The sequence below is a fragment of the Penaeus chinensis genome, chromosome 36, assembly GCF_019202785.1.
Source record: "Penaeus chinensis breed Huanghai No. 1 chromosome 36, ASM1920278v2, whole genome shotgun sequence".
NCBI lineage: Eukaryota > Metazoa > Arthropoda > Malacostraca > Decapoda > Penaeidae > Penaeus > Penaeus chinensis.
In genome coordinates, this window is record NC_061854.1 from 25,323,677 (window position 1) to 25,338,676 (window position 15,000).

A 15,000-nucleotide genomic window follows, 5' to 3' on the forward strand; every position below is an offset into this window, starting at 1 on the left:
AAAATGACACAGAGTCGACGCAGCATTTAAAACGAAACATTTCTCACCGGTGTTTTTCACTGAATGCCCGCCGGGACGACCTGTCAAATCTCCCGGTGAACACACGCATGCGCACAAGGTTATTGTTCAGAATAGCGTAAATAATTACCAAAAGACGTAAAAGAAGTATAATAAAACTAGAAGAATGCATAACATACATGAACTCGGGAAAACAGACGCTAGTAATGACAAAATAAGCCTTCTCACAAGCGCGTAGCAATACATGGACTACTTGATGGATCGCAGTAATGAGTTACGCGTCACATTTGTTTTGATCCTCGAGAGGTAAACATGGAAGGGGACTTAGAAAATGAAGGGGCCATCTTCTGTCTTCTCTGTCCTGTATCTCCCTTATTTTAGATATCCGAACCTATCACCATAGATGAAAAGTGTCTTACTTTTCGTCAAGGTATCCACTCCACACACTTATTTTACTGTACTTTTTGTGTGACATGCGCGGAAAATTTTCCGAAAATTTTCGGTTAATTTTCCGAATATGACAATCGGGTCTTCCCTTACAATATTTATATCATCAGATTTGTTCTCGTGGGATGAGAACGAATCTGATGATAATCTCCGTCGGATTCTCCAGCCGACAATCTTGATGTGATTTGATAAGTCCCGATAGCAGGGGAGGGCATGAAGTAGATCAGGGAAATTACGGGGTAAAACAGGCTTAAATAAGCAAAATAGAGAACAGAAATGTGCAAAACTAGCACAAAAAACGCTTTAAAACGGCAAATGAAACTCTACGGACATTGCTGCCACCTTTGAAAGTCAATAGACCGACGCGCCAATTTTCGAAAAACTCTACGGGAACCAAAGCAAAAAATCTACGGGATTTCACATGATCCAGATCCCCTGTGGTAATCATACAATGCGTCCTAACCAATAAACCAACCTAACCTAACCCTGTGGGATTTATACACTACGATCTATATATTCCCTAGCCAGGGGGCTCTGCATGCGCTTGTTCACCGGGAGATTTGAAAGGTTGTCCTGGCGGCCATTCAGTCAAAAACACCTGTGAGAAATGTTCGTTTTAAGTGCTGCGTTGACTCTGTGTCATTTTTAAAGTCTTTTGGTCGATATACAGGACAAATGGACATTATTCTCAATCAAAGCCTGATATTTGAGCCCAACAAGTGCCCCAAATGCCAAAAAAAGTGATTAGAAACCAAGCAATTCTGACAAACGGAAGCGCAGAAAAGTTTGATCTTTCGCTTTATAAAGGTTTGTGGTTTAACCCTGGGGCTAGGTGTATATACTACTAAGGGGGTCCAGGGGGCAAAGCCCCCTGGCTAGGCGCATTTAATACTAAAGGGGTCCAGGGGGCAGAGCCCCCTTGCTAGGGAATATATAGATCGTAGTGTATAAATCCCACAGGGTTAGGTTAGGTTGGTTTATTGGTTAGGACACATTGTACGATTACCACAGGGGATCTGGATCATGTGAAATCCCGTAGATTTTTTGCTTTGGTTCCCGTAGAGTTTTTCGAAAATTGGCGCGTCGGTCTATTGACTTTCAAATATGGGGGCAATGTCCGTAGAGTTTCATTTGCCGATTTTAAGCGTTTTTTGTGCTTGTTTTACACATTTCTGTTCTCTATTTTGCTTATTTAAGCCTGTTTTACCCCGTAATTTCCCTGATCTACTTCATGCCCTCCCCTGCTATCGGGACTTATCAAATCACATCAAGATTGTCGGCTGGAGAATCCGACGGAGATTATCATCAGATTCATTCTCATCACACGAGGACAAATCTGATGATATAAATATTGTAAGGGAAGACCCGATTGTCATATTCGGAAAATTAACCTATATATATGTATATGTATATGTATGAATATATATATATATATGTGTATGTATATGTATGAATATATATATATGTGTATGTATATGTATATGTATGAATATATATATATGTGTATGTATATGTATATGTATGAATATATATATGTGTATGTATATGTATATGTATGAATATATATATATATGTGTATATGTATATGTATGAATATATATATATGTGTATGTATATGTATATGTATGAATGTATATATATATGTGTATGTATATGTATATGTATGAATATATATATATGTGTATGTATATGTATATGTATGAATATATATATATGTGTATGTATATGTATGTATGAATATATATATATGTGTATGTATATGTATATGTATGAATATATATGTGTATGTATATGTATATGTATGAATATATATATATGTGTATGTATATGTATATGTATGAATATATATATATATGTGTATGTATATGTATATGTATGAATATATATATGTGTATGTATATGTATATGTATGAATATATATATATATGTGTATGTATATGTATATGTATGAATATATATATATATATGTATATGTATGAATATATATATATGTGTATGTATATGTATATGTATGATATATATATATATGTGTATGTATATGTATATGTATGAATATATATATATATGTATATGTATGAATATATATATATATGTGTATGTATATGTATGTATGATATATATATGTATGTATATGTATATGTATGAATATATATATATATATGTATATGTATGAATATATATTATGTGTATGTATATGTATGTATGAATATATAATATGTATGTATATGTATATGTATGAATATAATATATGTTATGTATATGTATATGTATGAATATATATATGTATATGTATATGTATGAATATATATATGTATATGTATATGTATGAATATATATATGTATATGTATATGTATGAATATATATATATGTATATGTATATGTATGAATATATTATATGTATATTATATGTATTAATATATATATATGTATATTTGTATGAATATTTATATAGTATATGTATATGTATAATATATTATATGATATGTATATTATGAATATATATATATATGTATATGTATATGTATGAATATATATATATATGTATAATGTATATGTATGAATATATATATATATGTATAGTGTATATGTATGAATATATATATGTATGTATATGTATATGTATGAATATATATATGTATGTATATGTATATGTATGAATATATATATATGGTATTATATGTATGATATAATAATATATGTATGTATATGTATGAATATATATATATGTATGTATAATTATATGTATGATTATATATATGTAATATGTATGAATATATATATGTATATGTATGAATATATAGGTATATGTATGAATATATATTGTATGAATATGAATATATAGGTATATGTATGAATATATATATGTATATGTATGAATATATATGTATAGGTATGATATGAATGATATTATGTATATGTATATGTATGAATATATATGTATATGTATATGTATGAATATATATATTATGTATATGTATGAATATTAATATATGTATATGTATGAATATATTTATATGTATATGTATGAATATATATATATTGTATATGTATGAATATATATATATATGTATATGTATGAATATATATGTATATGTATGTATGATATATATGTATATGTATGAATATAATTATAATGTATGTAATATATATGTATATGTATGTATATATATATGTATATGTATGAATAATATATATATGTATGAATATATAGTATATGTATATGTATAATATATATGTATATGTATATGTATGAATATAATGTATATGTATATGTATAATATATATATAATTATATGTATAGTATAATATATATATATGTATAGTATGAATATTATATATATGTATATGTATGAATATATATATATATGTAATATGTAAAATATGTATATGTATATAGTATATATATGTATATGTATGAATATATATATGTATGAATATATGTATATGTATGTATGATATATGTATATATGCATATGTATGTATAAGTATAAATGCATATATGTATGTATAAGTATAAATGCATATATGTATGTATAAGTATAAATGCATATATGTATGTATAAGTATAAATGCATATATTTATGTATAAGTACAAATGCATATATTTATGTATAAGTATAAAATGCTATATATTTATGTATAAGTATAAATGCATATATGTATGTATAAGTATAAATGTATATATGTATGTATAAGTACATATGCATATATTTATGTATAAGTACATATGCATATATTTATGTATAAGTACATATGCTTATATTTATGTATAAGTACATATGCATATATTTATGTATAAGTACATATGCATATATTTATGTATAAGTACATATGCACATATTTATGTATAAGTACATATGCATATATTTATGTATAAGTACATATGCACATATTTATGTATAAGTACATATGCATATATTTATGTATAAGTACATATGCATATATTTATGTATAAGTACATATGCATATATTTATGTATAAGTACATATGCATATATTTATGTATAAGTACATATGCATATATTTATGTATAAGTACATATGCATATATTTATGTATAAGTACATATGCATATATTTATGTATAAGTACATATGCATATATTTATGTATAAGTACATATGCATATATTTATGTATAAGTACATATGCATATATTTATGTATAAGTACATATGCATATATTTATGTATAAGTACATATGCATATATTTATGTATAAGTACATATGCATATATTTATGTATAAGTACATATGCATATATTTATGTATAAGTACATATGCATATATTTATGTATAAGTACATATGCATATATTTATGTACAAGTACATATGCATATATTTATGTACAAGTACATATGCATATATTTATGTACAAGTACATATGCATATATTTATGTACAAGTACATATGCATATATTTATGTACAAGTACATATGCATATATTTATGTACAAGTACATATGCATATATTTATGTACAAGTACATATGCATATATTTATGTACAAGTACATATGCATATATTTATGTACAAGTACATATGCATATATTTATGTACAAGTACATATGCATATATTTATGTACAAGTACATATGCATATATTTATGTACAAGTACATATGCATATATTTATGTACAAGTACATATGCATATATTTATGTATAAGTACATATGCATATATTTATGTATAAGTATATATATGTATGTGTATATTTGTATATGTATATGTATGTGTATATTTGTATATATATATGTATATATATATACATATAATTAGTTAAATTCCAGTATTCAGCTCTTGTAAAAAAAAAAAAAAAAAAAAAAAAAACTAAATAGTGCCAGTCCATATTCTTAGGCAGATAGAGGCATCTGATGGTTACTCCATTCACCCAAGGACTATGAGAAATAGGAGGACAAGAGCAGGCCAGAAATTCTAGGCTTAAAAAGTTGTCATGAAATTAGACATTTACATGTTTTTATCAGGAATATAAAATTCAAGTAAGATATTTATGAATGTTAAAACAATGTAATTTAAGGTACATGCTAACTAGAAGTTTCTTATGTAATAATAAAATGTACAGAAATAGGTTTTGGCATCACTGTATAATCTAGTATTTTTGTAGTAGTATCTGAAAATAAAGTATAAGGCTTCTATAACATTTTGTATCCATCACATGATGTTAGTGGTTATTAAATAGAAATTAAAATTGTCAATTAATTAGAAATTTATGCAATGTCTTTCAGAAAGGTATCTAGATTCTGTTGGAGAATGATTAAGTGCCTAAACTCCATTATGATTCTCAATGCATTTTTTCCTTACAGCTGCTGTGGAATCGACAACCCCCAAGCTAAATACCTTCGTTCGTTATGCTAAGGTTGAGCTTGTCCCACCTTCCCCTGCTGAATTCGGGGCTGTAGCTCAGGGCCTTGGTAACATTGTGAAGAGTGCACAGACTGGCGCATGGAAAAACCTTACAGTTAAGGTTAGTTTGTTGAAAATCATGATTTTGATATATGTCATTTGTTATATGGAGATGAACTTTAAGTAGTGAAATGTTTTTATTATTAGGTATTTAATACTATATAAAAATTCAGTTCTGTCACACAAGATAGTCTAAGAAAGTTTAATAATTTGACCATTCATTTATTGATAAAAGTATCTGAAGGATATCTATGACTCAAGGGCCAGATGATAACCCATTGGATCCAGTTTCGTCACGGCAATCAAATCAACAAAAATCCGGGCAGTAGGCTTACGTTAGTGGTTGCTCTGCCAGGCGCATGTGAACGTGTGTGGTGACAAGACCCTATACCTCTAATTTGCAAAGTTATTTACTCTTTTTACAGATAAACATTTTAAGCTGTTTGGCCATTTTCCAATGTTCATATTTGCCCCTTTGAATTGCATTATTCAGTTGGTAATAGTTTCTCTCTCTCTCTCTCTCTCTCTCTCTCTCTCTCTCTCTCTCTCTCTCTCTCTCTCTCTCTCTCTCTCTCTCTCTCTCTCTCTCTCTCTCTTTCTCTCTCTCTTTCTTTGCACCGACTCCATCTCTCTAGGTAGTCTACAACTCAGTGCAAGAAAAATAAAGCTATGTAATATTATGGAATTATGCAAAATCATCAAATCAGTAAAATAAACCCCCCAATAAGTTTGTGCACTCGTGGGAAGTCTTTTCCATCAACCCAGCCATCAGCTAAAATATTCACAATGGCAGGTTTGCGTCTCCTGACCTAAAGCCAGATTTTTCTGTGACAGCATGTTCACGGCACCTACTCCTTGACCTGGATTTTTTTATGACGTGATGATCCTACAATCTGAAAAAAAAGACTCCCCACAAGGGCACAGTCCTCTTGGTGGGTGATTAGGCTCATTTAGCATTTAGGAAGGGGCTTTTGCATTATTTCCATCGTTAAACAAGTGTGGAATGTACTGTCCATGAGCCACGACTGGACCAGCACTGGCCCCAGTGAGGATGTTATTTTCATGCTGAAGATCCTATTCCTGGCTGCCATTACCTATCTGTGCAGGTTATATTACAGAAAATTAAGTTACAAAAAAGAGACACAACAAAATGTTACTTGTTATTCATGCACTGTTATGAATGACCTAGAGATGTGTAGTCTGTGCAAGGAAAACAGGCTGTTACCATCTGGATAAAGCATATCAAATAATAAATATGGACATAACAAAATGGCAAAAAAAAAAAAAAAAAAAAAAAAAAAGTGCAGGAAAGAAAGAAAAAAAAGCTAAAAGCACTTTTGCAGAAAGAGAAAATAACATTGTGAAGGGGATGCATAGTCTTGTCACTGCTAACAAGCTGTAAATCTGTCATAGTGGCTGATCAAGTCAGCCTAATGCCCATATTTTGGGCCATGTAATTGCAGTGAAGCATCTGGATCCAATGGGTTAAGGGATATGTAAGTAGATTTTTAGATTGTTTTTTGTACAAGGCACAACCTCTGTCATGAGTGCTAAGAGCCAAAGGATGTTCACTTTGTGTAACATTTGCAGACTTTGCAGATATGTCATGCAAAACTCTCTTTAAAAAGATACAGCACATTCAGGCCGAGTAATTCAAACATAGGGGATAGGGGAGGCTGTACTAGCACTAGGAACTTGTATATAGTCAATATGTACAATTTACTGATATGAAATGCAACTACTAACAGGCATTATCTATACAGGAGGCTACCCTGAATACCCTGGTTGCTGTCGAGGTGATGTGCTGGTTCTTCATTGGGGAGTGCATCGGAAAGGGCTCCCTTGTTGCCTACCAGGTGTAGAAAGTTACTGGAGCTTGTGTACTAGATTTATGACTTGGGAATCATGTATATTTAGAGACCAGTGTTTTCAAATTGTACAGTTGAATTAATAAAGAAGTTTCTATTTCAATTCTTTTTCATTTAATTACAAATTACAATTCTGTTGTTCACTAAAAGTTGGGAAATGAAAAAATAGACTAAGTAAAGGTTATGTCCACTACCCAGCCACATTACCTATCTGAAGCTCTTGAGTTTCAGTTTACAAAGCAGGAGAAGGAAGTCTTGTGATTGCTCAAAAAAAGTGATACTATGAAGAGTGCTTGACAGTCTCTACAGCTGTGGGGCAGTTTATATGTTAATTGGTTCCACCACCCACCTCAAAACATTCCTTACTCTCTCTGTTTTCACAATGTCCTTCCCCAGATACCATCTTCCCTGATGAACCTGATACAACACCTTCACCACCTTCCCCTGATCCCAACTCCCATGAGCCTACTGATACTACACCTTCACCTCCTTCCTCTGATACTCTACCTTAATCCCCAGATGCTGCTGCTCTTACTTCTCAGACATCCATCTCTACCCTTATCACCCGTTGATTGATCCACAATGGCTCTTCTACAATGGGACATTTGAGGTTTCCTTATTTTATAATACATCCACTATCTGCTTCCAAGAAATGTTCCTTACGTATCCTCCAGTACCAATTCCCAATTATCTTCCTGTGGTTACTCCTAAGGGCACTTTCTCTCCAATAGTGACCTTATCCTCCTTAATTCAAACAATCCCACTCACTTTGACATGTGTACCCAATCCTTCTCATACCTTGATCTTTCTCTTTGCTCTCCAATCCTTTGTCTGGATTTCCATTGGTCAGTTCTAGACCACTTTCACTCTAGCTATCACTTCCCTATTCTTTCTACTTCCTTTGCCCACTTCCCAATCCCTGTTGTTGGTGCTTTGACAGAGCTAACTGGCATACCTTTACCCCTCTTGCTTCTCTTGGTCTTCTCCCATCATCCTTGTTTCACTTCATACATGCTTCTCTACTTAACAACCAGTAGCCTAAATGCACCCTATACAACCATCCCTTGCACCTCCTGACCTTCCACTTACAAATGCATTCCTTGGTGGAACCAAGAATGTACTAACACACTTCAGTTGAAGCGTGCAGCATGAAATAGCTATAGAACAAAAGTTAGAGTTTTTGATCCCTTCAGGACTACAGCTTCACGCCAAGGGGTCTGGCCTGGTCCGATACCCAGGATGAATGACACCCCGGCTACCCCTTCTTCTCCTCAAGGAGGAGGGGCGACTCATGACCACTCTGATGAATTTGACTATGAACAATGGAACCCCCACTAATGACAAAACGAGAAGACCCCTTTTCAAAATCCCCACTGAGAATGCAAGGTTCATGAATGTGAAATTCATGAATGAAAATCAATCGCTTTTGAACGTGAACCCCTTTACCATCAAAAGGGTCCTTGATGGTCAGGTGGAAGCCTCCTTGTTAAAGTACAATATAACTCCCAGATTAAGGATTTACTTAAGCTGATGCAAATTCATGATTTTCGAGTTAAAGTAACTATTCCTATTGGCCCAAATACCTGTAAGGGAGTAATCTTTCACAGGAATTTGAGGACGATGGAAGAAAGTGAAATTCTCAAGAGCATGAAGGACCAAGACATAGTGGACGTTCATTGTATGACCAAGAAGGATGGGAATGTGTGAACGAAAACAGGTGTTCTTTTACCTTTGCTTTAAATTAAATCCCAGAGTATGTCAATGTCGGATATAAACATGTCCAAGTAAGACCTTACATCCAAAAGCCAATGCATTATAATAGATGCCAAAAATTCGGACACACCTCATTAACATGTATTGATAAAGGTTCAAATAAATTTGTTTGCCGTAAATGTGCTGAAGCCCATGAACCATCACATGTACTAGTCAGATTTCCAAATGTGCTAACTGTGGAGGTACCATCAGTCAGGATCTGAATGCAGCATCCTGAAGAAGGAGACAGACACTAGCATATATGAGAAAACAGGAAGTTAGTTATACTGAAGCTAAGAGGAAAGTGGAAAGTTTGACACACAAACCCGATACTTCCTATGCTGCAGCAGTAACTAACATCACCCCTAGTGCAAGTAATGTCAGTCAACAGCATGCATCTAAGGATAAAGAAATTGCTGAACTCAAACAAACCGTTAAAGAACTAAATATTAAAGTATATCAGTTGACTAAACTGGTCGATCAAATGGCTGCACCAATCCAGCATAAACATCCTAAGGAGGCTGATACCGAATCACAGTCTGGAGCGCACCTCCCCGTCCGGGCAACTTCTGTGAGGACTTCGTCTGGCTCGCGATCGGTTTCTCGGGAGAGAATCAGGTTGCAATCTGTCAGTCGTCTCCCTCGCCAGAAGGCGGCTTCTGTCTCCAAACCATCCCGAGAGAGGTCCCCGGGAAGCGAGGGAGAGGAGGCGCCTCCCTCCCATAAAAAGAAAATCATAACTGACGGACAATGCACTTCCAAACCCCATAAAACGTAATCTTCGCGTCAACCATTATACAATGGAACTGTCGAAGATCTAAAGTGAATTACCTTAAATTATTCGCCTCTTCCTATGCTCCCGATATTATAGTTCTCCAAGAAACGCACTTAACACACACCGTCCCTGACGAAGTCGTTTCGCTGAGGAACAACCATTTATGTCGGAAGGATCGTGAGGGTAGGGGTGGAGGCGGAGTCGCCATGTACATCCACCAAAGCCTCCCTTTTACAGAAGTGACTGTTGATTATACTTTGGAGTTTGTCGCAAGCAAAGTAAAAATCAATAACACGTATCCGACTACTTGTTCAGTTTATTGTCCCCCTGATAAAGTGGTGATTTATGATGAGCTCTTTGCTCTTCAGGATAGTCTGCCACAAAATAAAGTAATTTTAGGTGATTTTAATGCTCATCATACGTTATGGGGTTCCCTGCGGGTGGATGGTAGAGGTGAGCAAGTAGTTGATTAATGAGTCTGAACTGGTCCTTCTGAAAGATGGTAGTCCGACGCGGTTGGACGATTATACCGGTAATTTGAGCTTTATTGACATATCACTGGTGTGCCTGTGGCACACCATTGACGACTCGTTGGGAAGCGATCATCTTCCTATTTTGATTGAATATTCATGCGACACAGTGAGAACGCCTTCAGCGCCTAAATTTAACGTAAAAAGAGCAGACTGGGTCGCCTTCTCAGGGAGCGTCAAGCTCGAACTTGTTGGAGAAACCATTGATGATAAAGTAAACAATATTCAGAATTCGATATTAGAAGCAGCATTGCTATCCATTCCTAAAACTTCGACAGATCGCGTTAAGCATAGAGTTCCATGGTGGACACCAGATTACCGCAGGGCGCTGAATTTTCAAAAAATAACATCAATAATGACAACTTTTGCAACTACAAACAAGCAAGAGCTAGGGCTCGTAGAATTATAAGACAAGCAAAAAGAGACTCCTGGCGGAGCTTTGTCTCTACAATTAACAGCCATACAAAAATATCAGAGGTTTAGTCCACTGTCAATAAAGTAAACAAGAAAAAAACATCTTTCAAAATTAATAACATTCACGAGGGTACTAATTTCGATTCGCCTAGAGACATTGCTAATGCACTCGCCAGGCAATTCTCTCATACAAGCAGCTCAGCAAATTACCATCCCGCATTCCTGCCCATCAAGGAAGCGGCTGAGCTGCAACCTATTCACTTTGCCACTGAAGACTTTGATTACAATAAAGATCTAACAATGGATTAGATTGTCCGAGCCCTCCCTCCCCAATCCTTTGCCCGTTGTTGTCGTGGGGGGGCTTAGAAAACGAAGACTGAGACCCAATGATGGGGAACTCCTCAACCTTGGGACTCAGCCATCGACTCAACTAATTTTGCATGGTCTTTTTTCCCACTCATACTTTTCGTTTCAGTTTCTTCACCAATACCTTCTACTATCCACCTCCTAAGGTGTGAGAGCAGTGCTGAAAGGATGAAAGGCTGACTTTGTCAGTCCTGAACGGCCTGAGGGAACCATGGGCACGGTATTCCCCTGCCATACCTGGCCCTTACCCCTCAAGGGGACCCTGAGGGGTGGACTATTTTTTTCCCCAACATACTCCAGGCTTATCATGGCAAATAATGAAGACGTAACCCCACTCTTAGGGGCAATGAGGCTTGCCACTTTATCAAATAGCCCCAATCCCGGCTCTCCTTTGACCACGACTCCGAACACTGCAACAACTACCCCCTTATCAATGCATACTAGTACAGTATCAACCCTAATCAACAACCAACCCTCAGGAGACATTTCTACTCTCCCAACTTCAACACCTTTACTCCCACAACCTTCTTCATCAACCACCCCATCTTCCCTTATTACTACCTTACAACCTTATTGTCCACCTCCCCATAACACTACCCCCCTCAACACTACTCCCTCCTCCACACGTCCCCGCACTTCTACTACCCCCACCTCTACAAGAATCCTAAATACTCTATTTAGCCCAGCCAAATGGGACCGATTTTTCGTGATCCCTCCCACAGCTCCCTACTCTAAAAACACCCTCCTCTTCCAACAATGCCTCCAAAAACAAGTAGGCAAAGTCTCTTTCCGTAGCCGACCCGACCACTCCCGTCTCGTCACAGTAACAACTGAAAACCAAGCTATAGCATTAACAAAACTAACTGATCTATGTGGTAATCCCATCCCTACAGAACCTCATCCAACCCTCAATACTTGCACCGGAACTGTCTCTATCTCTCCAACAGATTGCCCAATCTATGACAAAAAATGGTCAGATTGTGGAAAGGAATTACTCGCCTGTCTCACAGACTATGATGCAACATATGTACAATGCTACTCCATTCCTCCCAGAAGAAATCGTAAGAAATCCATTAACATTGCCAAAATTACTTTCCGTAGACATGACCTTCCCTTAAATGTTTACATAGGTGGGGAATCCCTACCTGTCCGACCATATCAACCTCCTCCTCGTCAGTGCCAAAATTGTTGGCGTTTAGGACACCCAGCCAAACAGTGTCATTCCAATGCCAGATGCCCGCTATGTGCGGTTTCCGAATGTTCCTCTTTCAGTCCCACATATTCTATTGTCATGCCCACGTCCTCCCTACATAGACATCCCAACTTAACAGACATCCTTACAGAATCTCACACTTTCTGCTTTGACAACCTGTTTTCCTTCCTCAAACGCATACATATCCTTCACTTGATCTAACCCCTTTACATTACCTCATCCGACCCTAACCCATTCACTCACCAATTCCTTAACCCAGCTTTAACAACTAATCACTAACCCAACCACCCTTCACTAACATTAACTATAGTGCTACATGACCTTAGATGTCTAGCACATTTATTTTGCTTTTAACCATTAACCATTGTCCGAGCCCTAGAAGCCTGTAGAGGAACATCCCCAGGCCCCGATGAGATTCGATATGAGATGATAAAGCATCTTAATCATGATGCCATGATTGGATTGCTAGAAGTGTACAATGAAATTAGGAAAAAATACACTTTTCCAAACTCATGGCACTTCGCCCACATCATTCCCGTATTAAAAGTTGACAAGTTTCTTATGCAAGGTCATGGAACGAATTGTTAACAGTAGGCTATTGCATTTTTTAAATTCCAGAAATTTGCTATTTGACGAGCAGTGCGGTTTCCGAAAGGGACGCCAAACTCTCGACCAACTAGTAAAACTGGACATATTCAAGAGGCAATTGCCAAAAAAGATTATTTGATTTCAGTATTTTTAGATATAGAAAAAGCCTACATGACATGGCCTACTCAGAAAACTTTATGCTTTTGGATTACGAGGAAACTTGCATTGTTTTATTCAAAAATTCATTTCTGACAGTGTCACTTTTTTCAGACATTTTAGTCCAGGCAAACGGGGTCCCACAAGGAAGTGTCTTGTCACCAACATTATTTTTATGTATGATAAATGACATCTTACAAGCTCCTCCTCGGAATCTTAAATACTGTACGCTGATGAATATGAATTATGGCATTCAAGCAATAATGCAGAATTCTCGGCAAATCGCATCCAACTGGCACTGGATATGATTCATAACTGGGGCCTCCAGTGGGGTTTTAAGTTTTCCACAAGAAAGAGTATTGGGGTTATTTTTTCACATAGGAGGAAGCCGATCATCAGGCTAACTCTAGACACCTACCCAATACCTATTAAAAATTCTGCAAAATTTCTTGGTCTACTCTTTGATAGTAAACTCAGTTGGAAAGACCACATTGGTCACACACACACAATTTATTAAAGTGTATTTCTGGTAATAAATGGGGAACTGATAGACAGTCTTTGCTAATGATATATAAAGCCCTGATTAGGTCTAATGTAGATTATGGGTCAGTCGTGTACGGCTCGGCATCGAAAACAAGTTTGAAAGGTTTGGATGCTGTATAGAATGCTTGTTTACGCGTGTGTGTTGGAGCCCTAAAATGTACTCGAATCGAGCGTCTTGAGGTGGAGTCAGGAGTACCTCCCTTCCGACTCAGACGCGGCCAGTTAGCACTGACCTATACCGCAAAGGTGGCTCGAGACCATAATGGTAATCGAAGCATTAGGCCCTTTGCCACGTGACACCACGATCTCGTCGAGAAAGTCGGTATAGATCTCTCTAACATCGATACCCTGGGTCAATTAAACATAGCGCCACAGGAAACTCCCAACTTTTCTATCATGGTACGCCAGAGGTTCAGAGAGATCCTTATTAAACATCTCCCTTTTTTCATATATATACCGACGGCTCCAAGACAGATGAGTGTGTGGGTGCGAGTGTATGGTCGACTGAATTTAAACTAAAGTTCAGACTGGTGAATCATACATCGATCTTTCTTGCTGAACTTTTTGCCATCGATAAAGCCATTGATTTTGCACTATCGACGACCCACGATAGAACAGTTATTTTTTCTGATTAATTAAGTCCACTTAAAACTATTAAATCCTTATAAACAACAAAAAATTAACTGCTGGGTAATATCATTCGTAAGTTATATGGTGTTAACAAATCAATCAAGCTAATATGGGTACCAGGCCACTCTGGTATCCATGGCAATGAACAGGCTGACAAATTAGCCGGGTCAACTGGCGATCAGGACATTTACATAGTTCGAACAGATCTCAGGTGTTTTGTCTCTTATAAAAGCAAAACTACATATGTGGCAAAGAGAGTGGACCAACCTACAAATAGACAAAATA

At 35.7% G+C, this 15,000-nt stretch overlaps 2 protein-coding genes across 2 annotated transcripts in view; one reads left to right on the forward strand and one right to left on the reverse strand.

Moving 5' to 3' along the window:
• The window catches only part of LOC125045121 (ATP synthase subunit g, mitochondrial-like), a 9,394-nt gene extending 1,543 nt beyond the window's left edge, over positions 1 to 7,851 (forward strand). The window contains exons 2-3 of the mRNA XM_047642238.1: positions 5,781 to 5,941; positions 7,644 to 7,851. Coding sequence (XP_047498194.1) covers positions 5,781 to 5,941; positions 7,644 to 7,742 — 260 coding nt within the window. The 3' untranslated portion in view covers positions 7,743 to 7,851. The remainder of the gene's footprint in view (positions 1 to 5,780; positions 5,942 to 7,643) is intronic.
• Positions 1 to 15,000, reverse strand: part of LOC125045120 (protein ARV 2-like) — a 27,018-nt gene that overhangs the window by 10,428 nt on the left and 1,590 nt on the right. The window lies entirely within an intron of this gene.